This window comes from Nothobranchius furzeri, chromosome 16, assembly GCF_043380555.1.
Source record: "Nothobranchius furzeri strain GRZ-AD chromosome 16, NfurGRZ-RIMD1, whole genome shotgun sequence".
In the NCBI taxonomy this organism is placed as follows: domain Eukaryota; kingdom Metazoa; phylum Chordata; class Actinopteri; order Cyprinodontiformes; family Nothobranchiidae; genus Nothobranchius; species Nothobranchius furzeri.
The window spans coordinates 40545351-40571340 of NC_091756.1; the positions used below are offsets into that span (position 1 = coordinate 40545351).

At 43.2% G+C, this 25990-nt stretch overlaps 2 protein-coding genes across 19 annotated transcripts in view; both read right to left on the reverse strand.

Annotated features, from left to right (window-relative positions):
• Positions 1-11424, reverse strand: part of LOC107387848 (calcium-activated potassium channel subunit alpha-1) — a 113408-nt gene extending 101984 nt beyond the window's left edge. For all 16 annotated transcript variants that reach the window (XM_054749225.2, XM_070545659.1, XM_054749224.2 and 13 more), the window contains exon 1: positions 10995-11424. In XM_054749225.2, the coding sequence (XP_054605200.1) occupies positions 10995-11243 (249 nt within the window). In that variant the 5' untranslated portion in view covers positions 11244-11424. The remainder of the gene's footprint in view (positions 1-10994) is intronic.
• Positions 11425-13266: 1842 nt separating this feature from the next.
• LOC107387846 (disks large homolog 5) overlaps positions 13267-25990 on the reverse strand; it is a 95210-nt gene continuing 82486 nt past the window's right edge. For all 3 annotated transcript variants that reach the window (XM_054749219.2, XM_070545657.1, XM_070545656.1), the window contains 2 exons: positions 16214-16323; positions 13267-14183 (listed from right to left, as the gene is read on the reverse strand). In XM_054749219.2, the coding sequence (XP_054605194.2) occupies positions 14080-14183; positions 16214-16323 (214 nt within the window). In that variant the 3' untranslated portion in view covers positions 13267-14079. The remainder of the gene's footprint in view (positions 14184-16213; positions 16324-25990) is intronic.

Consider the following 25990-nt stretch of genomic DNA (forward strand, 5'->3'; position numbering starts at 1 on the left):
GGGTGTGCATTAATTTCGTCTCTCCACTTTGCAAAGTAAAGTGAACGACAATATTGCTCTAATCCTCTGTGCGTTTGACTTCTCTTAAGGTAACCTGGTTTTAATAAAAATAAGCCAACAGCTAAGGTCTTTAATTGGATTGGCTGCAAAAGTTATTCAGTTGTAGACAAACATCAAGTAAAGACTTCCTGGGTGTTTCCATGAAAGTCTTCGAGATATCACCTCGGTGCTGGCAGCCTTACACTGGCTCCTGGTGCAGTACAGCGCCAAATTTGTCAGCACAACTGCACAGATATGTTCCATCTCGGTTTCTTCGCTCAGCTGAGCGGAAGCTGTCGGTGGTCTCTTGCTCCAAATACAGATTGACAGGAATCGTGCATTCTCAGTTCTAGCTCCAGCACTCTGGAACAAGTTACCTTTGAGAGTTTGGCAGGCGCCATCGCTTCTGGTTTTTAAGTCTCGCTTGAAGACTCATTTTTATGTGATGGTGTTTCAGCATTAGGGATCACAACACTGCCTTGATATTTTACTTTTTATTCTTTTTCATCTTATTTAACATGTTTTTATGATACTTGTCTGTTTTTATTCAACTTTATCTGAATGTTTTTATGATTGCTTTAATTTTTAATCTTTCTTTTAATGTTCCTCAACACTGTATTATGTGTTTTGTGGTTGTGTTAAGCACCGTGATCTGCTGATAAGGTCGTGGAAGGTGCTTCATGAATAAATGAACTGAAATAAATGAACTGGACTGAGATGTTCAAAGAACGTTTTGCTATCAGGACTGACCCTGATTTAGAGCTTGAAAGGAAAATATTACACTATTAGTTAGTCCCAGGAGGAGTTAGGGGTAGGGATGCACCGATATACTACTTAGAAAACTTGAGTCAGGTTTACTCCTTACTTTGTTCTTGATTCATAACAAATTTGTCAGTGGTTCATGAGATATTTTGCAGACACACTCTCTCTCTCTCACTCACACACACACACACACACACACACACACACACACACACACACACACACACACACACACACACACACACAATCTTCAGCCTTTTGCATTTACCAATAAGCAATTTTTATAAAATATTACTGCACAAAATGTATGAAAATTCATCATGACAGTTAATAAGGGTAGTAAAATGTTAGATTCTGATGTGATGCACACCAAAAAGCCCGTTTCCAACCAAACAGTGCGTCAGCGCCTCCATATTCACATAAAAGGACATCTAACTGATTTCATACATGACGGTCTGCTGATTTGACATGGAAAATAACACCTCAGGTTATGTTACATGGATGTTTGAGTTTCACAGATGAGGAAATTAAACACGCACTTCAAAGATGCTATCGAACTACATGTCAGGAATAGTGCACCCACATCGTTAATCTACTGTTTCAGTTTTAATATAAAGGTGATCCTCTGTTATTAGGACGATCAGTTACTTAGTGTTTAAAATAGCTTTTTGTGTAGATGGTAATTCTAAACACTTAAGGTGTTCTCATCAAACTCCTTTAATTTATAATGCTTAAAGTTGAAAAACATCATGGGAAATGATGTCTGTTTAGCAACATTTAATCAGCAAAAGCTTGTTGAAATGTCTGAATGAAGGCATGACCCAACTGATTTCCCTGCACTTTTTTTGTTGCAGTGAATAAAGAATCGGGCCCTTCAGAGTGTCACGATGGTTGACTGGGTACGGGAGTTGAGCTTGGTAAAGATGTTTGATATCAGGATTATTCGGTAGAGAACTCTGATCAGGGGTTTCAATGAAACGATGACTGAGTGAAGAGCCGGTGCGGCGTCTTCCATATATAGGCTTGGGTGTGACTGGGAGAATGCCGGGAGTTCCCGCGAGGAGCATGCTGGGAAATGTGGACCAAGATGGAGGCCAGTTAGCTGGGAGAGGCCGGTCTGGGGGCTTGGGTTCTGACAGGACCCCCCGGTCCAGGGACGGCTCCAGAAGTCCCAGGGCGACCTCGGCCGTCCCAGAAGTCAGAGACAAGGGCAGGGTCCAAGATGGAGCGGGCCGGCTCCCAGGAGCGTTCCTCAGGGCCGTAGTCCGCCCAATCGACCAGATACTGCCAGCCCCGTCCCCTGCGGCGAGCGTCCAGGATGCGCCGGACGGTGTAGATGGGCTCACCGTCGAGGAAGCGGGCAGGCGGAGGTGCCGGAGCCGGAGGCGGAAGGAGGGAGGATTCCACGTAGGGCTTGAGCAGGGAGATATGGAAGGTGGGATGGATGCGGAGACTCGCAGGCAGCCGCAGCCGGTACGTGACCGGGTTGATGACCCTTTGCACGGGGTAAGGCCCAAGGAACCGGGGAGCGAGCTTCCTGGACCCGGCACGGACACGGAGGTCTGCCGTGGACACCCAGACCTTATCCCCTGGAGCATATCAGGGACCAGGACGGTGTCGGCGGAGGTGTTGGTGAGAGTAACGGGCGTTAGCTCGGGTTATGGAGGCCCGCGCCTTTATCCAGGCGTTCCTGCAGCGCCTCACCAGGGATTGAGCGGCTGGCACCGCAACTTCGGGTTCCTGGTGGGCAAAGACCGGGGGCTGGTAGCCATAGCAGACTTCGAACGGGGACATCAGAGTGGCCGAGGAGGTGTGGAGATTGTGGGATAACTCAGCCCAGAGGAGGTACTTAGGCCACTGCGAGGGTTGGGCTGAGACAAAGCAGCGGAGGTACCGACCCAGTTGTTGGTTTGCCTGCTCCGTTTGGCCGTTGGTCTGCGGGTGATAGCCCGAAGATAGGCTGACTGATGCTCCCAACAGATGACAAAAAGCCCTCCAGAACCGGGCCGTGAACTGGGGACCACGGTCCAAGACCACGTCGACAGGAAATCCATGGAGACGCACCACATTCTCCAGGAACAACTCAGCTGTGCGTCGAGCCGAGGGGAGGCCCGGAAGGGCGATGAAGTGAACAGCCTTAGAAAACCGGTCAGTGACCGTCATGATGGTATTAAGGTCGTTGACTGGTGGGAGCCCTGTGACGAAGTCCAACCCCACATGGGACCAGGGGCGGCTGGGTACCGGAAGAGGTCTGAGGGTACCAACCGAGGCCTGGTTGGATGTCTTGGAGTGGGCGCAGACGTCACAGGCACTTGTATAGTCCTTTACATCTCTCTCCATACGTGGCCACCAGAGAGCTTGTTTGAGGAACCTAAGAGTCCGTGAGAAGCCCGCGTGGCCAGACAGGCGTGATGAGTGGGCCCAGGACAATGCCTCGCTGCGACAGGCCGTGGGGACGTAAAGCCGACCCGCGGGGGTCTCTGGAGGTGCGGGATCGTCTCGGAGGGCGTTTTGGATAGCCTCCTCCAGTGGCCACCTCAGGTGGGCCAAGAAACGGTGCTCGGGGAGGATAGGTGCCGGCTCGGACGTGGGCGTTGGATGTGTGAACTGGCGGGAAAGGGCGTCCGCCTTCTGATTCTTTGTCCCTGGGCGGTAGGCGAGATGGAATTCATAGCGCTCAAAGAAGAGGGCCCAGCGGGCCTGGCGAGGATTGAGCTCCTTGGCTGATCTGATGTGAGTCAGGTTCTGGTGGTCCGTCCAGATGGTGAACGGCTGTGTGGTGCCCAGAAGCCAATGCCTCCATTCCTCCAATGCCCACTTTATGGCCAGCAGCTCGCGATCCCCTACGCCATACTTCTGCTGGGTGGTGGAAAACTTCCTGGAGAAGTAGGCGCAGGGATGAAGCCTGTCGTCGGGCCCGGCTTGGGACAAGATGGCACCGGCGCCAACATCCGAGGCGTCGACCTCGACCACAAAGGGGACTGCATGATCCGGATGGCAGAGGATAGGAGCCGACGTGAAACGGGCGACTAGGTGTTGGAAGGCCCGAACGGCGTCTGGAGTCAGCCGGAACGGTTGGCTGGGAGGGCTTGGTCGGGTGAGAGAAGTGAGAGGCGCCACAATGGTGCTAAAGTCCTTAATAAAACGGCGGTAAAAGTTGCAGAAACCCAGAAAACTCTGCAGTTGTTTCAGGCTTGTCGGGAGGGGCCAGTCTCTCACCGCCTGGACTTTCTGAGGGTCCATGGTTAGTCCTTTATCCGAAATCATGTAGCCCAGGAATGATACGGACCGCTGGTGGAAGGAGCACTTCTCGGGCTTACAGAACAGGTTATTGTACAGGAGCCGGGTTAGAACAGCGCAAACTTGGTGGAGGTGTTCGGCCTCGGACTTGGAGTAGATCAGGATGTCATCCAGGTAGGCAAACACCCACCGTCCCAACATGTCGCGGAGGACATCGTTTGTGAGGCGTTGAAAAACGGCGGGGCTATTGCACAGCCCGAAGGGCATTACCTGGTACTCCCAGTGACCGGTGGGTGTGATGAAAGCGGTCTTCCACTCATCTCCAGCTTTAATACGGACCAGATTGTAGGCGCTCCGGAGGTCCAGCTTGGTGAAGATCCGCGCCTGGGAGATGGCGTCCAGGACAGATGTGAGGAGCGGCAGAGGATGACGGTCTTTGACTGTGATTTTGTTCAGACCTCGGTAATCGATACAGGGGCAGAGATCACCCTCCTTTTTCCTGACAAAGAAGAAGCCTGCGGCACCCGGGGAGGAGGAAGGTCGAATGAAACCCTGCTGGAGGGCCTGGTCAATATATTCCTCCATGGCTCTGGACTCGGCGGGAGAGAGAGAAAAAAGGCGCCCCCGGGGTGGACTGGTTCCTGGTTGCAGCTTGATTTCCATGTCGTACGGGCGGTGAGGCGGCAGTGTGGTGGCGCGCCGCTTGTCGAACACCGCAGCCAGGTCCCGGTAGGGCAGTGGCAGATTGGGCGGTGTTTGGCCAGTGTCACCGTCCGGGCGGTCTGGCATGGATGTAGGAGGAGAGAGGTGGGCCTGGCACTGGGTCCCCCATTCCAAAATGCGGCCCTGGGACCAGGAAATCCGGGGGTCGTGGAGACGGAGCCAGGGAAATCCCAGGATTAGAGGAGAGGAGGGAGCACATATGATCAGGAACTGGAGGGTCTCTCGGTGGCCTTGGACAATCATCTGGAGTGGCTGGGTTCGGTTTTGGATCGGATAGGGTTGGAGGGGCCTACCGTCCACCGAGGTCACAGGCACAACTCTCTCCAAGGGGGTCATGGGGATCCGTAGGCGCTTAGCCAGATCCATGTCCATAAAATTGTCAGCGGCCCCTGAGTCCAACAGCGCGTGCATCTGAAGTGAGGTCTCACCATGAAGGAGGGTAACATGAAGAAGGAGTCGATTTGAAGAGGTGGGGGCTGAAGGTGACCCAGGCTGAGCGACCCCGATACTCAGTGGGTTCCTTCGTTTCCCAAACGTAATGGACAGTTCAGGCGTCTGTGGTGGGAGGAGCCACACTAGGCACAGAGACCCTCGCGCCACCGTCGCTGTCTCTCCTCTGGAGGAAGGTGGCCTAATTGCATGGGCTCATCAGTAGAAGCGGGTCCGGGAGCAGGCGTGGGGGAACGAGGAAGAGGTCCAGGTGCCCTGGATGGGCGAGTGAAGGGCTTGGGCCGAACCAGAACCCGCTGATCCATGCGCAGCGCCAAATCGACCACTTCATCCAGAGTCTGGGGCAGTTCCTTTCCCGCCATCTCATCACGAATGTAGGTCGCCAGTCCCTCCAAGAAGACGGCTCGGAGGGCAGAGTCATCCCACCGCAGCTTGGCGGAGATGGTGCGGAACTCCGACGCATAAGCGCACACCGTGCGCTCCCGCTGGCGGAGCTTTAGGAGTTGTGTTTCTGCTCCCACTTCGCTGCTGGGTGGAACAAAAGTCTTTCTGAGGGCGGACACAAAAGCAGCATAGTCATTGCAAGCCGGTGATTTGGAATTATAAAGCGCAGCGGCCCACTCAGCCGCGCGTCCGGAGAGCAGGGAGGTGAGATGCGCCACCCGAGAGCGCGCAGTGGGGGAGCGCCCTGGCTGGCACTCAAACTGCATGTTGAGGGTGGCGAGCAGACCGTCTGGGCTCCCCGTCTCTCCGTTCCACCTCTCTGGGAGACTAAAGTGCGGCCCCTCTGTTGGTGGAGCGAGGGCTTGCTGCTGGAGAGCATGGAGGGCTGTGGATAATTGTAGGATGAGATCGGTCTGGGAGTTTTGTTTGGTGTGGAGCCGATCGATCAGGGCGTGGAGCTGAATGAGTTCATTTTCCATTTGCTCCATCTTTCTTTTCATGCGCTCGAACTCCGCTGGATCTACGGACTCAGTCATCCTGTCACGATGGTCGACTGGGTACGGGAGTTGAGCTTGGTAAAGATGTTTGATATCAGGATTATTCGGTAGAGAACTCTGATCAGGGGTTTCAATGAAACAATGACTGAGTGAAGAGCCGGTGCGGCGTCTTCCATATATAGGCTTGGGTGTGACTGGGAGAATGCCGGGAGTTCCCGCGAGGAGCATGCTGGGAAATGTGGTCCAAGATGGAGGCCGGTTAGCTGGGAGAGGCCAGTCTGGGGGCTTGGGTTCTGACACAGAGGGAGGTGGTGGCCCATAAGTAGGCCTAATTGGCATCACGCCGTTATCCCTCAGCACTTTAATGACCAAGTTTAAAAATGTAAACAGAAAACACGACACTCTTCTGCTCACGCCACTGAAAGCAGGGTTTAAAGATTAACAATTTGTGACTTGTGATGCTGTCCAATTATTCTTTAAAAGGATGTGATTTCATCCTAAGGTCACGCGGGAAGAACAACACTGGAGTGCTTCTTTTGACGTTTAAACAGTTATAATTAAACGTAAACTTGTGTCACATAAAAATGCTCAGCTTCTCGTTTCCTGCTGAAGATTTTTCTCATAAATAAAAGAAAATGATGAGATTTAATGGCAGCAGGCAGAAGAAAAAGTCCATGCAGTCATTACAAGCATCGGGTCTCATTTGATCAGTCGTCTGCGACTCCAAATTTAGCCTTCACAGTCTCACCTAAATCAAGTCCTCCTGACACCAGAGGTCATCGATCAGCGCTGTGAGCCTATTCCCACCACCGTTTCTCAAAGGGCGAGCACATTAAACTTGGATTTTACACGCAGCTGCTGACAACTTTTCAGAAAAATGCATCAATTATTTAAACACCTATTAATATAAATCAGATTACTAATGAACAAAGGCTGTCTCGGTGGATGGTAAATCTCCCTGAAATATCTTTTTACCTGACGTGTTCATCTGGATTATGTGTGAAGTACGTTGTTCCAAATAACATATCACCTGGAAAAACAAATCAGAATGGTTGATGAATGCTGACTCGAAGAAATTCATTTTAAATTTGAATACTTGTTGCAAGCTAGCAATCAGAAACATTTGTTTCTGTAAGTGACTATGAAATATGTAGAGAAAAAAACGTTTCCACGGCACCTTTCAGCCCCACCAAGCACATCTTTTATGACAATAAGCAGCAGGAGAAGAAATGTTCAACATTTGCGGTAATCACAGACCGGTTGGATCCCAGATGGAGCCGCGACAGCCGAGCTGCAGCGTGTCGTTTATATTATGCTATATAAGTCGCTAATTCTTGCCCAACTAATTACACAGCCAATTAAATCAACATTATGAGGAATATCTGACAACTCGTTAGGGTGTGTAGAGACAAGCTGAGCAGCCTTGAATTATGTAAAATCGGTGGAAGGTCCAGATGTTATATTAAGTTGCTTTAATGTGACTCATCCTCCAAGTTACTGCTAATGTTCTGTATAGTTCAGGAACGCAAGGTAAGATGTATGCTAGTAAGTTTTTTAAATCCTGCAGAAATGAAGAAATGTGTTTGCAAGAAATCACAAAAATAGTATCGCCCTCTAGCACCTCTTAGCAACAGGTGATAATGTTTGAGACTCACCCAGTTTGAGCTGCTAGTATACATTTGTACACGTCTGAGTGTGCAACACGGAAAACAGTAAAGTGCTTGAGTCATTTTATCTTACTGAATCCTGGCCGCTGCTGTTTGATCACAAGCACTTAACTCATAACTACAATATTTCAGGCAGTACATAAAAGCACCACAACTCCCTCAAGCATGATATCATACTCACTCACTAGCAAAAGGTGATTATGTCAGACATGGTTTTACATGACTGTTCACTTATGCAGATTAAAAATTGTGGAGAAGAACAATGTTTAATGTGAAAACTCCACCAATCCTTACATTAAAACAGAATAAGGAACACGTGTACTCAAACATTAATGATAAAAGCTACCAATGCAAAAATCATTATTGCTTTTTTTAAATCTTTTATGTTATAGGTTTCTGTTACTTTATACAGCCCAACATGTTAACAGAGTAGCAGTAAAAATGTGGAACATAATGAGAAAAAGGTTGACAATCCTGCTAATTAATCTTTGATTCATTCAAATTTTCATCAGAAAAGCTGTAGAAAAGAGGTCATTCCTTCAGAGAAACTTGCATTGTGGCCAGGAAGCCTCGCCTCCGACTCTGCCATTTACAGTGGACACAGTTTCTTTCTTCCCCCTTGTTCCATAATAGCAGTGATTTATCAGAACCTCACAAATAATGAGTTTTATTGATTGCCATTAGACTGGGGACACGGAGACCGAGCGCTCATCTCAGAGACACGTGGAGAGAAGAGACCAGGACACAATGAGCAGCAAATGCCTCACAGAGCAGGAAAACCTTATCTGAGGTCCAGAAAAGGGAGGAAACGAATTATCAACTATGAACAATCCACTAAAAGTCCAACGGTTGGGGCACAAATGGGGAGGGGGGTCCTCCGACACAACCTGCCACATTTTACAGCACAGACAACTGCACAACACACACACACACACACACACACACACACACACACACACACACACACACACACACACACACACACACACACACACACACACACACACACACACACACTTCCTCTTATAGTGAAACCCTTTGCTTGCTAGTTGCTTAGCAACTAAAACACTTATTCATATGGCACATACTGTAAGCACCTGACACCGCATTTCTGACTCTTTGGAGGAAGACTGATCTGTGAATAGAGGGTGAGAAGAAGACAGGACAAAATGAAGAGCAGAGGCATGAAAAGGGACTGGATGTGAGTGGGTGACCACCGACAGCCGACTCCCACCGAGTAACGCTACAGGCCGAAGGAGCTCATCAACTCTGTTTGGCTAAAGTCGAAGTAGTAAAACACAATCTGACTGCTCTCTTTTACGCACTGGTAAAAATAAATGCATCCTGCCTTTTCTTCATGTTAATATTCCTGTTCAGTGGATGCTGAGGAGTAATCACAGCAAGCAAAACAACATTTTATAGTTTAAGTTTATAACATCAAATCCTGTAGCTCAAAAGAGAAGACTTGCTGCTTTCACATTAATAATCTACGTACTGAAGTGATTATGTAATGATGCACAACAGGACTATAATCACACAATAAATTAATTGTGAGCAGCTTCAGCCAAAGCGCAGAGAGGAGATGGGTGTGCTCCTGTAAAAGGTCAGCACCACCCTGGAAACTGGTGCAGAAACACACAAACTAAATGATCCTCCTCTGGCACCTGCATCGGCTAATTCATCACTTCCTAAACCCGCATGATGAAGAGGGGGAAATAATGTCAAAACATCAGAAACACTGCTTTCCTTTTGGCTGCAGCACTAACAGCTCCAGCAGTGAAGAGGCTAAGAAATATTCCCAAATAAGAATCTGTACAAAAACAACAACCCAGAAACTGCTGCAGTGGACTATCCATTAAAACAGCAGGCTGAAGCAGGCACAGCCCATCTATATGCATCATCATTGTCCTGATACTCAATATCTGAGATAGGATTGGGCGTGTTCTAGCCGCCTCGTTCACAAACTAGTTTTAGGACTACAACAACTACTACTACTACTACTACTACTACTACTAATAATAATAATAATAATAATAATAATAATAATAATAATAATAATATGTATTCATAACGTACTTTGAATCAAAGTGCTGCACAGTTGCAAATAACAATCATAAAAAAATAAAATATAAAAACTGAACTCCATACTAAACATGAACACAATTGTCCATTGGTGAAAATGTTTTAAAAAAAGTATATTTTGTGTGTGTGTGTGTGTGTGTGTGTGTGTGTGTGTGTGTGTGTGTGTGTGTGTGTGTGTGTGTGTGTGTGTGTGTTTGTGTGTGTGTGTGTGTGTGTGTGTGTGTGTAATCCAGCAAGCTAGTCATCCTTTTCGAGGGTTAAACGGTGCATTAATAATGTCAAGGAAATTCAGATATCCTCAAATGTAGTGAGAGAAGGCTGCAACAATGCCCACCAGAGCTCTGTGTGTCCTGTAAATTTTACTTTGAAGGTACTGGTAACTTGTACTTCTGGGAGACGTATTCACTGAAAGCAGTCGATTAAAAAACATGCAAGAGTTATCTTTGTGAAAAGACTGATTTCCACATGGAGCTCTGCAACCAACCTGTGGCTCCAGGGCCTCAGGTGGCCTTTTTGTAGCTTTGACCGAAAACATGAAAAATCTTTTTTTACCCAAACAGATTATTAAAGCTATTTTCCATTTCATTGTTCATTTTTTAATCCAAATGCTTTAAAGTTTGTCGTCCTGTTCATTAATCCAACTCCCAGACATACGTGTGATGCAGGTGGTTTATTATTTCAAAATGCAACACTTACTATATCCCACAAATAAAGATTAATTATAGGTAAAGGTTGTCATTTTATCCAAATCTTTTTTATGTGAAAATCCCAATAAATGTTAGTAACCCTAGCATGTTGTTTAAGACCCTTAAGTTGTTCATTGCTGGTGTAGCTCTGGGAACATTTAGGGTAAAGAGGCGCTCAAACCTCCTACCAGTGTTTGGTTTGGGGGTAAAATCTGTGCTGTGCCTCCTGAAGCAGGCCCGGAGGAGTTTATTATTATTCAGAGTCATGCAGTAATCACTGATGATGGGGCCTTAGCACTGATTTAATAACAAGCTTGTTTCATAAATCAAACTGACGACACGCTGTTGTCGCGCACTGATTCCCTTTCATAAAACCAGGAGTCCCACTGAGGATCGTGCCTCACCTTCTTTTTGGCGTTACAGTGGCAGCACACGGTCCACAGATATTTGAGGGTTCTCCACAGCAGGATGATGAAGAGACCCCCAAAGAAAGTCACCATGGAGGAGGCGAGAAAGGCCCACCACATCTTCTGGTTTGCAATGTCACAGCGCACATCGTGCGACGGGACGAACAACGTGAAGTGGTCTGACGGGTCCTTGACGGCGGGTCCTCCTCCGTTTTTCGCCATTATTGACTTGTGGTCACCTGCCATCCTCCAGCAGAAACAATCAGGTCAGAGATTCAGGTGCTTCTCGGAGCCCCAGCCAGCGCCCCCTGATGCCCCGACGGCTCACTCATGTTTAGACCATCCACCCTCCTCTGATCCTGCCTCTCCGTGGTTCCAAAGTTGGATCAACACCAGGCACACGGGGAACAATTTTTAAAAAAAAAATAAAAATAAAAACTTCAGGAATCCAGAAATCAGTCGCGCGTTCGCGGGAAGAGTTGCGCGCAATCCGTTTGATCGGTGCGAAAAATCACATTGTGTACAAGCCTTAAAAAAGGCGATATTTTATCATCTTCCTGCGGCTGACTGATATTATTGCAGAAAAAGGCTGGTTCTCCTCTCCGGCCGACGATTCACTCACTCCTCCACCTTGTTTTCAGCAACTCCTCTTTTGCGCACTGTTGAATGCGCTCCTCAGATTAAAGCTCGCCGTTCCCCCCTCGCGCACATCTTCACACCCCTCCTCTGAAACACTGTTTTAGGAATAAAGACGTCGGTAAATGCGTCTCTCCAGTAGTAGCCCGTCACATCCATTAGCTGGAAGATGGCATGGCAGATTTACAGGTATCGGGGGAGGAGCCATCAACAGCAGACGTAGAGATATTTATAGGGACCAGTTCATCAATGGTTTATGACCAACTTTGTGGCAACACATTTTCAAAGTGTCTTAAAGAAACGTTTATGACGTGGAAATGTAATAAATTTCCAACTTAATTTTTGCTTTCAATTATCTTAAATTGAGTCTTAAAAGTTTCCTTCCCAGCCTAGCATCTTTGTTTTCATTCATCTTTTGTATGATTTAAAAACCAACAGTGATTCGGAAAAGGGTAGAGTGCCTTCCAGGTCAGGGATGAGGTCCTGCCCCAACTGGAGGAGTTTAAGTATCTCGGGGTCTTGTTCACAAGTGAGGGGAAACTGGAGCGTGAGATCGATAGGCGGATTGGTGCTGCATCTGCAGTGATGCGGGTGTTGTACCGGTCTGTCGTGGTGTAGAGACCTGAGTCAGAAGGCGAAGCTCTCGATTTACCGGTCGACCTACGTTCCTACCCTCACCTATGGTCATGAGCTTTGGGTAGTGCCCGAAAGAACGAAATTGCGGATACAAGCAGCCGAATGAGTTTTCTCCGAAGAATGGCTGGGTTCTCCTTTGGAGATAGGGTGAGAAGCTCGGTCATTTGGGAGGGGCTGGGAGTAGACCCGCTGCTCCTCCACATCGAGAGGAGCCAGTTGAGTTGGCTCGGGCATCTGGTCAGGATTCCTCCTGGACGCCTCCCTGGTGAGGTTTTCCGGGCACGTCCAACCGGGAGGAGACATAAAGGTAGACCCAGGACACGGTGGAGAGACTCACCTGGCCAGGGAACGCCTTGGGATTCCCCCGGAGGAGCTGGCCCAAGTGGCTGAGGAGAGGGAAGTCTGGGCCTCACGCCTTAGGCTAATGCCCCTGCGACCCGACTCCGGATAAGCGGATGATAATGGATTGATGGATAGATGAACCCTTTGATGCATAATGGTCACTACAGTGGACAGGTACTCAAAAGTGTTATTTATTCTTGCTATTAAGCACAGCTGTTGAAGACTTTATTGCATGTGAGCCTCTCCATTTGGACTTCAGTAAGTCAAGCCAAAATATTTCTTGTTCAGATTGCATGCTGTCCACTGAGATGGACATGTAATAAATTATTTGTAAATTAAATGTTACAAAAATATGTAAATATGAAATTTGTTTCATTCACACCTAAAGATGAATGAAAAAAAATTGTTAAAAATTCATGGTTGAAGATTTCATAATTCATGCATCAAAGGGTTAAAAACCAACATACCTAATTAATCCCAATAGCTCTTATTTTAAAATAAAAACCATCATACTTTGGAATATCACCACCTTCCTAAATTTTCCAAACAAATTGAATACAAATTGTTTAGACCATCTTTTACCTGCTGCAGTAAATAACTCCCCCTACTGGACAAACAGATCACTGGACAAACAAAAACCCTCAGAAAACTTAAAAATGTGTCAATTACCATTTGTTTTAATATTTTAGGAAATAGGAACTTTTTTTGGGAAATACTTGTGTTTTGTGTGATGTAATAAATTATCACTCAAGAGGTATAAGTGAATGTGTTTATCTGAGAGGCATTCCCTTCTTAAATTAATTTGAAAACATATGGATAAGCAGTACCATGAGGGCTCACTTGAAGTAGCGCTAAAGTTAAAGCTTTAATATTTCCCCAAAACAATAAACTTGTCACTAATGCATGTTTGAGTTGAAATGAAAAAGGTGCCTTCATACAACAGAACGGAAACTGCAACATTAATAAGGAAGCGGTTGTCTTCTATAAATAAAGATACCTGTAAATTATTCTTCCTACTATATAGAACTACACCTATATAACAAAGAATGTATAATAGATTTAATTTGATTAGATAAATTAAATGGCTGGAAATATTAATATATAATTAAGTACATTTTAGGAGAACATGGTGGTCCACTCCATCTTCAGAACATGGTCTTCGGTTTGTGTTGATGCACATTTGTAACAGTCCAACAAATTCATGCAACAGAAATGGTTCAAACAGCTGCTACTGAAGGAGAAGAGACAAAACATTCAAGTATCAAAAACTAGTGTAAACAAACCTATCTGCAGTACGGTACATCACTAATGTAGTGGGAATAATGCATCATCATCATCATCATCATCAGTGCTGATGTTAGTGAAACACCAATGCGCGTGAACAGAGTTGTGAACAAATATATTGATTTTCTGTGCATCCTAATGTAAAACTAAATACTTCATAATATCTCTGAGTGAGAGTAAATTCTCATGGTGCTCCATGTGGAATCCAGAGGACTTTATTCTGCTCCTGCTCCACAATGGTCACGATCTGAGTGCAAATGTTGGAGACGCTGCCTCCTTGGACAATGCCTGCAACACAGTGGGGGTGGGGAAGGAAATCAAAGCATGCCAGTCAAATTTGGCTTAAGTGGGAAACATTTTTTATTATCTTATCTCGTATCATTATTTTATTCATCAATCATCAAAAATGCACAGCAGACATTGTTAAATAATTGTTTACACCCAAGGGCGACAGTTTGTTTTAAAACCGGCGAGGACGATGTACACGAACATGTATGTGGCTTGAAAAATAGTGGGGAAAATTATTCTTATTTACTTATACATAAATATTTTATGGGTTTTTTTGCAATTTGCACCGCTGTGTATCAACAGGTGATTCAAATCTGAGATTTGTTCAATAAATAAAAGAAAAACCAATTACAAGATGAGCGCCTAACCTCTGAGCCACAGCAACGCCTACAAGCTAGCTCAGAAAATTACAGGTAGCTTACCCATGTCGGGTTTAAGTTACTGTAACTCGTTTCATACACCAGAACCAAGCCGTCTGATCTGTGATCCACAGGTTAATTAAAAAAAAAATCTAATAAAAAAAATGTTGCAGTCTCACAATTGGGTCGTCCGAGAGAGAAAAAATGGGACCAACAAACTGTGCTGTAAGTGCAGCTCTAACAGTAAAACTGACGATTCATGTTCGATATTAGCTTAAGTGTTAGCTAGTGTTTACTATTCAGCATGCTGATTACCGACTGGATAGGACAGATTTCCCAGCATGCCACTCTCATATGTGTTGACGATTAAAATAAAGTCATCAATTATGGTTTGTTTTTATTCAAAGTGAAAGTATCATTGACAAAAAGAATTATAGACCCACATGTATCAAAGAAAATTAGACTATAGTCCCTCGCTACAACCGGCTGCCGTTTTATCAAGTTAGCAGGAACCAGTTGAACAGTTGGACCCGAACCGAACGTACGGAGTGGTGCACCTGGTTGTTATATGGTTTACGCGGTGCTGCTATGGCCGTAATATAATCAGCATTCAGTGTTCTAGCGGTGTTTTTGTGAGGAAAACCACTCAGGCTGCACATAAACACGTTCAAGCAGCTCACTTTGGTAAAAAGTTTAGAGAAAACGAATAAACACGCCTGAAACAAATGTTACCTTTAGCAGAACTGTGCATGCTTTAGTTTAATAGGGCATTCAGAGTGTTTAAATGAGAGAAAAGTGTCAAAATATTAATGCCTGTCTGAGAAAAGTGTATAAAGTGTGTAGTTAGGGATTTTACAGCCTAAAACATCTACAATAATTGCAAAAAATAAAGCTGTCTACTTCGCAGATTTCACCTTTGCGGATTATTTAACCCCCGCAATAAATGAGGGACCACTGTAGGTCTAAAGTCAACAGCAAACAAGCGACACCATGACTGAAACAGGTTATAGAGTTGGTTAAGAAGAACTCATTTTGGTGTTGAAGGGTGGATCTTATTAAAGAAACACAGATGTGTACACTCTTCATTAAAAAACTTTTTGTTGTGAATTGTGAGGACATGTCCCCAGCTAAACTGATGCCTCTGCTTATACTATAATCAATAATACAAGTTATTGTGGCAACAAGACATTCTGGACGGGATCTATTTCACCCAACAGAGGCTTTTCGGTAAACCATCTACAACATGTAGGATTTGAACCATTTATAACCTTTACACAGAAAACACACTTCATGAAATATCCTTTAAACTTAGGCCGGTATGCCAACAGCTCCATTTCAGCAGATTCTGAATATAATTATTATTGTGGTATTTATGTGAACGTCAGGCAGCCACTTGTCCTTGCTTAAAGGGATAGGGGTGTGTTTGCTGCCATAATCTTTTCCCTTAAGTTACCTTATTTTATAGTCATTAATCAGTTGGACAGTTGGCTGTTCCAGATACTAGAACTTTAACTTTTATCTAAGAAAACCCACTTTACTCCAAAACTGAACTTTCTGATCATCAGCTGAAATGCTGATGTTAGGTTTAAGGCCTCATTCACAACCAACTATTGTGAACTTTAGCATTACATTTAGCTTCAGTATGAGAGATGGTGTTTTATTCCAACCAACCTGTGAAGAAGCGGCTGTACTCATGCTCCATTTTCTGTGCCGCCTCAAACTGCTCCTTGGAATGTTTCTGTCCCAGTTTATCTCGCAGGTATAATGGATCCTTCTGCTCTCTGAGGAGAAAACATTCAACACCTGTCAGCAGCTTCGCTCTCACAAACATTCATAAAAAACAAACATGCAATAATGAGGCAAAACTTCCTTTTCCACCCATGAAAACATGAATCATTTCTGTAAGTTGAATTTTAGGATTAGCTCGATGTCAGTTTTAAAAACGTTTGCATTCATTGTAGCTGCTGTTTATAAGCTTAACTTTTATTTTTCTTTTGCAATTTTTTTGTGATTCCTAAAATTTATTGGACTTCATCATTTGACTTTGTGTCCAAAACAAGATTTCCCAAACATGCAACATCTGTCTTTAGAATTTGACCAAAATACAATTTCATCATCCCTCACTTGAATTAAAACTATTTGGACAACATAAATTCTTTCATGTCTGGCCCGTAAGATGGCCACGGAAAAGCAGTCTCTCAGTATGAACCACATGCACTCATGTAGATTTGGAGGCAGGGGAAGGCGTGGCCATGGTGCTGTGAGTGTTTTAGCCACCCACGCAACAAAGTGAAGCCACATGTCCTCAGAGCTCCTCCCAGGACAGCTGGCACTCAGCTGATGACAGTGAAGGCTTAGTGGGAATCAATCTTCCTGGTTTGTCTGCCACACTGTTTCATGAATTTTGAGTGCTCTGTGTGTGTGTGTGTGTGTGTGTGTGTGTGTGTGTGTGTGTGTGTGTGTGTGTGTGTGTGTGTGTGTGTGTGTGTGTGTGTGTGTGTGTGTGTGTGTGTGTGTGTGTGTGTGTGTGTGTGTGAGAGAGTGAGAGTTCGAGTTATCAGCTGACCAAATCAGGTTTCTTTGTCTGAGATATATATACACATATACATATATACATACATATATATATATATATATATATATATATATATATATATATATATATATATATATACATATACATATATACATACATATATACATATATATATACATACATATATATACATATATACATACATACATATATATACATATATACATACATATATATACATATATATATACATATATACACATATACATATATACACATATATACACATATACATATATACACATATATACACATACATATATATACACATATATACACATACATATATATACACATATATACACATACATATATATATATACATATACATATATATATATATATATATATATATATATATACATATATACATATATATATACATATACATATACATATATATATATATATATATATATACATACATATATACATATATATATACATATACATATACATATATATATATATATATATATATACATATATATATATATATATACATATATATATACATATATACATATATATATACATATACATATATATATATATATATACATATATATATATATATATATACATATATATATATACATATACATATATATATATACATATACATATATATATATATATACATATTTATATATATATACATATTTATATATATACATATATACATATATACATATATACATATATACATACATATATACATACATATATACACATACATATATACACATACATATATACACATACATATATATACACATACATATATATACATACATATATATACATACATATATATACATACATATATATACATACATATATATATATATACATACATATATATATATACATACATATACATATATATACATACATATACATATATATACATACATATACATACATATATATATATATACATACATATATATATATACATACATATATATATATACATACATATACATGATGTAACCCAGAAGCTAGAACCTTAATGAGGTATTAACTAATTGGCTTACTAATATGATCCATCCTCAATTTAGATAAAATATAAAATATAAATTAAGGAAATTAACAATACTAATTAATAGATATCTAATTAACTAATAGATAATTTCATAATGAATTATTGGAAGGGTGAATAACTAAAATAACGAGTTTAATATTAAACATCGGTTAAAACAAGAATCTTGAACATCACTAACAGAAACAGAAGAGGAAAGCTGTATACTATTGGTCCAGGTGGGAATCTGAAATTTCATTGGCTGAGAGAAATAAGTCCCGCCTCCGCGAAATAAAACCGTGCGACGCAGCTGAGCGAGAGGAGAGACAAACGGCTGTGCAGCACGCATATACGGAAAGCAAAGACTGAGCGGTTAGAGAGAGAGAGAGAGAGAAAAAAAAAACAACGGTCGAGGCCGTGAAGAACCCTGATTTGGGTGCCGCATAGATAGAGGGAGAGGCGGACTTGACTCCTTCTAATAAGAGCTAGGAACTTGGAACCAACGCGGTGAGTAAAGAAAAAAAGAAGAGAAAAAGCTAACGATGCAACTTAAAAAAAAAAGGAAACTTAAATAGCTTATCAAATTAATTCCATTCTTATAGATTTGTGTGGAGACGACAGAGTGAACCAATCCTCTGTAGGAGGGAACCGTTGGAGCGCGTTGGTGAGTGAATGAGATTAAATTCAGTAAATTATTAAATTCAAAAAGCTAATTACAGCAACCGAGGTGACAGCAGTGGGCTGCTAGACGTTAGATCCCAGGAGTTAACATCTCAAACTACCAGTTAACGGTGGTAGGGCATATAGGAGTTAACGGCTCAAACCGCCAGTTAACGGCGGTAGGGCATATGGGATTCCCAGGAGTTAACGGCTCAAACCGCCAGTTAATGGTGGTACGGCCTAGATGTACAAGGTCCTCAGGGGCGTTATAGCTAACGCCATAGAATTAGCAATGCGTCCCTTAACCAAACATTTAATAATAAAAAAAATAGATAAATAAAAATAAATAAAAGCTAACTGATTAGGGAGGAATTATTTTACAAAGGTGGACCAAAGGACCAGAATTTATATTTTGTTGAATTTTGTTATAGAACATTTTATTTATTTATTTATTTATTTATTTATTTATTTATTTATTTATTTATTTATTTATTTATTGTGTTACAGATATACAAGGTGTCACAATGCTGTATAGAAACACAACTAAATGTATCCTTGTTGTCATGAATGTATTTCTTGTTGAATAGTGTAGAGTAATAGAATCTAACTGAGCCTATTGAGCTGAACAATTGTTGTCATATGTAATTATATTTCCAGAGCTACTGAGAATTATTTTAATAGACAATCAAATTGATGTTATGTTAGTTGAACTGTGAACCCAAACATGATTGGCTATGCCAATAGAGTGAAGCATTTGTTTAAGTCTGTAAGACTTTATGCTGTGATGTGACGAGAAGGGTCGATGCCAACTCGCTAACAGTCCTGTTGTTTACAGGCTGGGTTTTTTTTTTCCTTGGGTTTGATCCCGACTCCTATGATCACTCACTTGGAACGAGAACTGGATTTCTTCCTGACGAGGGAGATGGCGAGCCTTAACCACTGAACGAACCAGGACATCTCAAGTAACTGAAGAGCAGACTGCTCTCTTCTGTGAACAATCTCAACGGTGTGGTAGGAAAAAATCGCACCACCGGACTCTGACTTTCACCCCAAGCGTGGGGATTTGACTTGACGCCGGCTGACTTGTGACTCATATGATCAAATCTCATACCGACCATTTTACTATTGTCGATTGTTTTCATCTGTTTTTGTGTGTTATCTTTATGTGTTATATTTCCCATTATTATAAAAATTTAGTATATAAACCGTTTCATGCTATACCCGTGACTCCAGTCATTCTTAAACAACCTCCAATTCTCCCCGAACCTAATTATTGGCCCATTTGTTTATTTTTTCTTTTAATTATCTTATTGTATCCTGTAATCCGGTTACATAAAACTTGGCGAGCCAGCCAGGAGAATTGTAGAGTTGTTACCTTAGCTAACCATTGACTGACATCATAAGAGTGCCTGGAGGTCACAGTGGTTTGCCATTTTGGCATTATTGGTACTTTTGAGTGTTTTAAAATGGAAGTTGTGAAAACAGAAAAGGTCAAAGTTTCAAATGCTGTTTTAATCAGTGGGTTAACTGATACAGACCTTGATAACGAAGTCTTTGGGTTTATGGAAGGATTCGGACCAGTTAACAGGCGCATTAAGTTACCAAACTGTGATCAGATTATTGTGGAGTTTCAACATGAAGCCACTGTTAAGGAATTAAAGAAACAATGTTTACCCTATGACAAACCTTGTACTAGGAACCCAGATGTTTTCTTTCATATTCAAGACCTAGCCAGCGCGTACAGTCTAGAAACTAGCACATCTGCCACTGATGCCTATCTGTCAGAGCTCAGGGACATAGCTGCGCGTAGCAATCAATCATTTAAAGACCTTCTAATGGAGGAACTGGCAAAAATTGGGGAATCTTTAGGAAGGGATACCCATGCATCTGAACCAGTCACTGAACCAGAGCCAATGCTCCATAGTGACCAAGTTACATATTCCCTGCCTTTAACACCAGAAGTTAACTATATGAACAACTCAAAGGACAATTGTCCACCTACAGAGACTGGAAAACAAAACCCTTGCATTCCACCAAATCTTTTAAACACACCTGAGGTTCAGCGAGTTATTGTGGAACACATTGTTAAAAGCAGTGAGGTTATCCCTCCGCCTACTTCACAATACAGACTAAAACCGTTCTCAGGGCGAGTTCCACACCCTTCTTTTGAAACTGACTATGATACTTGGCGTAGTAGTGTAGTGTTATGCATAAATGATCCTTCACTCACCAAGTCCCAAATTGTACGAAGAATCGTGGAGAGTCTGTCAGCCCCAGCAGCGAGCATCGTTAAAGCTCTTAGTCCAAAATCCGACCCGGAAACGTACCTTGAACATCTCGATTCAGCTTACGCAGCTGTCGAAGACGGCGACGAGCTCTTTGCTCGCTTCTTAAACACAAACCAGGACAGTGGTGAAAAACCTTCCGATTACTTTCAGAGGTTATACACCTTGTTAAACCTAGTTATTCAGAGGAATGGAATTTCCTCCAGTGACGCCGACCAGCAGCTGCTCAAGCAGTTTTGCAGAGGCTGTTGGGACAGCTCGCTGATTTCAAACCTGCAACTCGAACAAAAGAAAGACAACCCGCCTCATTTTACAGCACTTCTCCTCAAACTGCGCACTGAAGAAGACAAACAGGCTACTAAAGCAGCACGCATGAAACAACACTTAGGGGCACAACGAACTAGAGTGTATTCAAATGTGCAAACAACATGCTCTCAGAGTAAAAACACTTGTGAACTGGAAATAGATGATAACTGTGATGACTTACGCAAACAAATCGCTGAGCTCAGGAGCCAAATTGCACAGCTTAAGGTTAACAACACAGATAAAAAGGCAAAGAAAACTCAAAAAGAGTCAAAACCCCGTGTGGGGACTAAAATTCCAGATGAGCCCAAACAGATTCAGCAGATAACAGCAGTGGTGCCCAGACCAAAGCCTGGATACTGTTTTAAGTGCGGAGAAGATGGGCGCATAGCTTCTAGCTGTAGCAACGAGCCAAATCCAGCACTAGTTGCAACTAAAAGACTTGCTCTTAGACAGAAGCAGCGCGAGTGGGAGATGTCAAAGCCAATTGCTCAGTCTCCTCCTTTAAACCGGTAGAAGCTCCTATCGTGGGACAGATAGGTGCTAAAGTAGAACCAAGTCCCTCTAAGGAAAGGACAGAGAGACTTTTTTGCAAGCCAGTTCATGCTCATTCAGTGCCAAAACTTCCCAAAAGATTAGTGGGTGGGCGATGCACAGCTACAGTCTCAGTTAACAGTGTTGAATGTAATTGTTTACTTGATTCAGGGTCCCAGGTAACCACCATTGCCAATTCTTTTTACCAAGAACACTTACCTGACCTCTCAATTAAACCCATCAGTAATCTGTTAGAAGTCGAGGGCGCAAACGGTCAAGCAGTTCCTTATTTAGGATACATAGAGATAAGTGTCACATTTCCAAAAGAGCTCGATCAGTCTGGACTTGAGTTACCTACCCTTGCGTTAGTGGTTCCGGATATAAGCTCAAACTCTGATACACCACTACTCATTGGCACAAACACACTCGATCCTTTGTATGAGCAATTGTCTGCCAATAACTTACCTGATTCCAGGGCACTCTCTTATGGGTACCAACACGTGCTAAAAGCCTTAGCAGTCAGAAAAAAACAAAGCAAAGATGGACGAGTTGGTGTGGTGAAGCTTCGAGGGAGAACCCAAGAAGTTCTCCCTGCAAATAAAAAACTGTTACTAGAAGGGTTTATGCAACCCAGCCAAAACAAGCATGAGCCTTATGCACTCATTGAACAACCCACCAATGGTTCTCTACCAGGGGGTATAATTGTAGACTGTTGCCTCATTTCCTTACCTTCACATGGTCCATACAAAGTACCTGTTGTACTAAGAAACGAAACTAACCATGACATCACATTACCCACTAACTGTGTGATCGCTGAGTTAGTTAAAGCTGATCGTGTTATGCCATATCCAGAACCTGACAAAAGTGATCAGAAAGTACTTGCGGCGTGTAGTTCGCAGCAACAGACTTCACCTTCAAACCCTCCTCTCAGTTTTGACTTCGGTACTTCGCCCTTGTCCGAAGAATGGAAAGGGAGGATCACCAACAAACTTAACACTTACTCCGATGTGTTTTCGCACCACGATCTTGATTTTGGTCATACACAACAGATAAGACATCACATCAACTTAAAAGACGAGACCCCATTCAAACAGAAATCTCGGCCGATCCATCCACACGATTATGAAGCCGTGAGAAAACATTTGGAAGCCCTCTTGGAAACCGGTATAATAAGAGAGTCGGAGTCTCCATTTGCCTCACCAATAGTGGTAGTTCGGAAAAAGAATGGTGAGGTACGTCTATGTATAGACTATAGAAAGCTTAATCTGCAAACCATTCGCGACGCATATGCCCTGCCTAACTTGGAGGAGTCCTTTTCTGCTCTCGCTGGATCACAGTGGTTTTCTGTGATGGACCTCAAGTCAGGTTACTATCAAATAGAGATGTGTGAAAAGGATAAACCTAAAACTGCTTTTGTTTGCCCGTTTGGGTTTTATGAATTTAACCGTATGCCACAAGGAATAACAAATGCTCCAAGCACTTTCCAACGGGTTATGGAAAAGTGTATGAAGGACATTAATCTGAAGGAAGTGTTAGTTTTCCTAGACGACTTGATCGTCTTTTCCAACTCCTTGGAAGAACACGAAACCAGACTTTCTCACGTTCTTGAACGGCTTAGAGAATACGGACTCAAGCTATCACCAGATAAGTGTCGTTTTTTCCAGACATCTGTGCGTTATCTTGGACATATAGTATCTCGAGATGGCATAAAAACCGATCCAGATAAGGTGGAAGCACTCAAAACATGGCCGAAGCCTCAGACTTTGAAGGAACTCCAATCTTTCTTAGGATTTACCGGTTATTACCGACGCTTCGTTAAAGATTACTCAAATATTGTCAAGCCACTAACATCTCTCACGGCTGGTTATCCACCCAAACGGAAAAACTTTAAAACACCACCATGTAGATCAAAGTACTTGAACTCCAAAGAACCCTTTGGGAATCGTTGGAGCCAAGACTGTGAGAAGTCCTTTCAAACTATTATTGAAAAACTTACCACTTCGCCAGTTCTTGGCTACGCTGACGCAAAACTCCCATATCTAGTACACACAGATGCTAGTACGACCGGACTCGGTGCAGCGCTATACCAAGTGCAAAACGGTGTCACACAGGTAATCGCTTATGCAAGTCGCGGTTTAAGCTCTAGTGAAACTAGGTACCCTGCGCACAAGTTGGAGTTTCTAGCCTTAAAGTGGGCCATAACAGATAAGTTTCATGACTATTTGTATGGGAACACATTCACTGTCATTACTGATAATAATCCGTTAACTTACCTCTTAACAACGGCAAAACTCGATGCAACGAGCTATCGTTGGCTAGCTGCGTTGTCCACCTATAATTTTGACATCAGATACCGTGCAGGTACACAGAACGTTGACGCGGATGGCCTGTCTAGGAGGCTGCATGATAAACCTGAAGACAACTCAAAATTCACTGAGGAATGCCAACGACTAGATGAGTTCCGATCTCATCTTTTATCCTCTGTCAAAGAAGTCGAGCTTCAACTTCAAGCCGAAGCAGTGAAGGCAACATGCCAAAAGCACATGGTCTTGGATGAGGCTGATTCTCCTTGTGGTTTAGTTCAGTCACTTGCCATGTCTGCAGCGGCCATTCCAGACCTATTCCAGTTGGAAGACAATAGTGACAGTTTCTTTGCTGTGCCCAAGTATAACCATGCTGACCTTGTCTCCTTGCAGAGGAAAGATCCAACCATTGGCCGAGTCATTCAGCTGCTTATGACAGACAATAAACCGCCAACTGATACTATTGCAGAACCCCCGGTGGTTCTTAACCTTTTGAGAGAGTGGAAACGGTTTGAGTTTCAAAATGATTTACTGTACCGGAGATGCCAAGTAGGACCAGAGACATCATTGCAGTTAGTCTTGCCTGATTCATTACGTTCAACAGTCATGCAAAGCCTACATGATGATATGGGGCATCTTGGGGTTGAACGTACGACAGATCTCATTCGGTCCCGTTTTTACTGGCCAAGAATGGCTAGTGATATCGAAATCAAAGTTAAAACTTACGAAAGATGTATCCGTCGGAAGGCCCTCTCTGACAAAGCTGCTCCAATGGTGAGTATTACCACCACCAGACCTATGGAGTTAGTTTGCATGGATTTTCTCTCCATAGAACCAGACAGTAAGAACACTAAAGATGTCTTAGTGATTACAGACCATTTTACAAAGTATGCAGTGTCCATCCCAACCAAAGATCAGAAAGCCACCACCGTCGCGAAGAACCTGTGGGAACATTTTTTAGTCCACTACGGGTTTCCTGAGCGTCTTCATAGTGATCAGGGACGGGATTTCGAATCACGTACAATCAAGGAACTTTGTTCTTTACTTGGTATCCGTAAAGTCAGAACGAGCCCTTATCACCCTCGTGGCAACCCCGTTGAACGGTACAATCGTACATTACTCAGCATGTTGGGAACTTTAATAGCCACTGAGAAACATCACTGGCGCGATTTTGTAAAGCCACTTACTCACTCGTACAATTGTACAAAAAATGACGTGACGGGATACTCTCCCTACGAGCTAATGTTCGGTAGGCAGCCTCGGTTGCCTATAGATATTGCCTTTGGGTTACCGCATTTGAACAAGCCCTCTATAACTCATTCTCAGTATGTTAAAGAACTGAAGAGTCATCTGGAACAGAGTTATGACATTGTCATAAAAAACTCTCAAAAAACAGCGAGGAAGAACAAAGAACGGTTCGACAGAAACATTCGTGAGTCCACATTAGGTGTGGGAGATCGTGTTTTAGTCCGAAATCTTCGCTTAAGAGAAAAGCATAAATTAGCAGACAAATGGGAGCAAACAGTGTATATAGTTCTCAAACAGATGGAAAACTTGCCAGTATACACTGTAAAACCAGAGAACGGAGAAGGACCCAACAGAACACTCCACAGAGATCTTTTACTGCCTTGTGGTTTTCTCTCTTCATTAGAAAATGAAACAGAACGCGTTACGAAACCTAGCAGACCTCATACAAGACAGAGTTCAGCCTTAGAACCTGACCCAGATGAGCCACTTGACGAA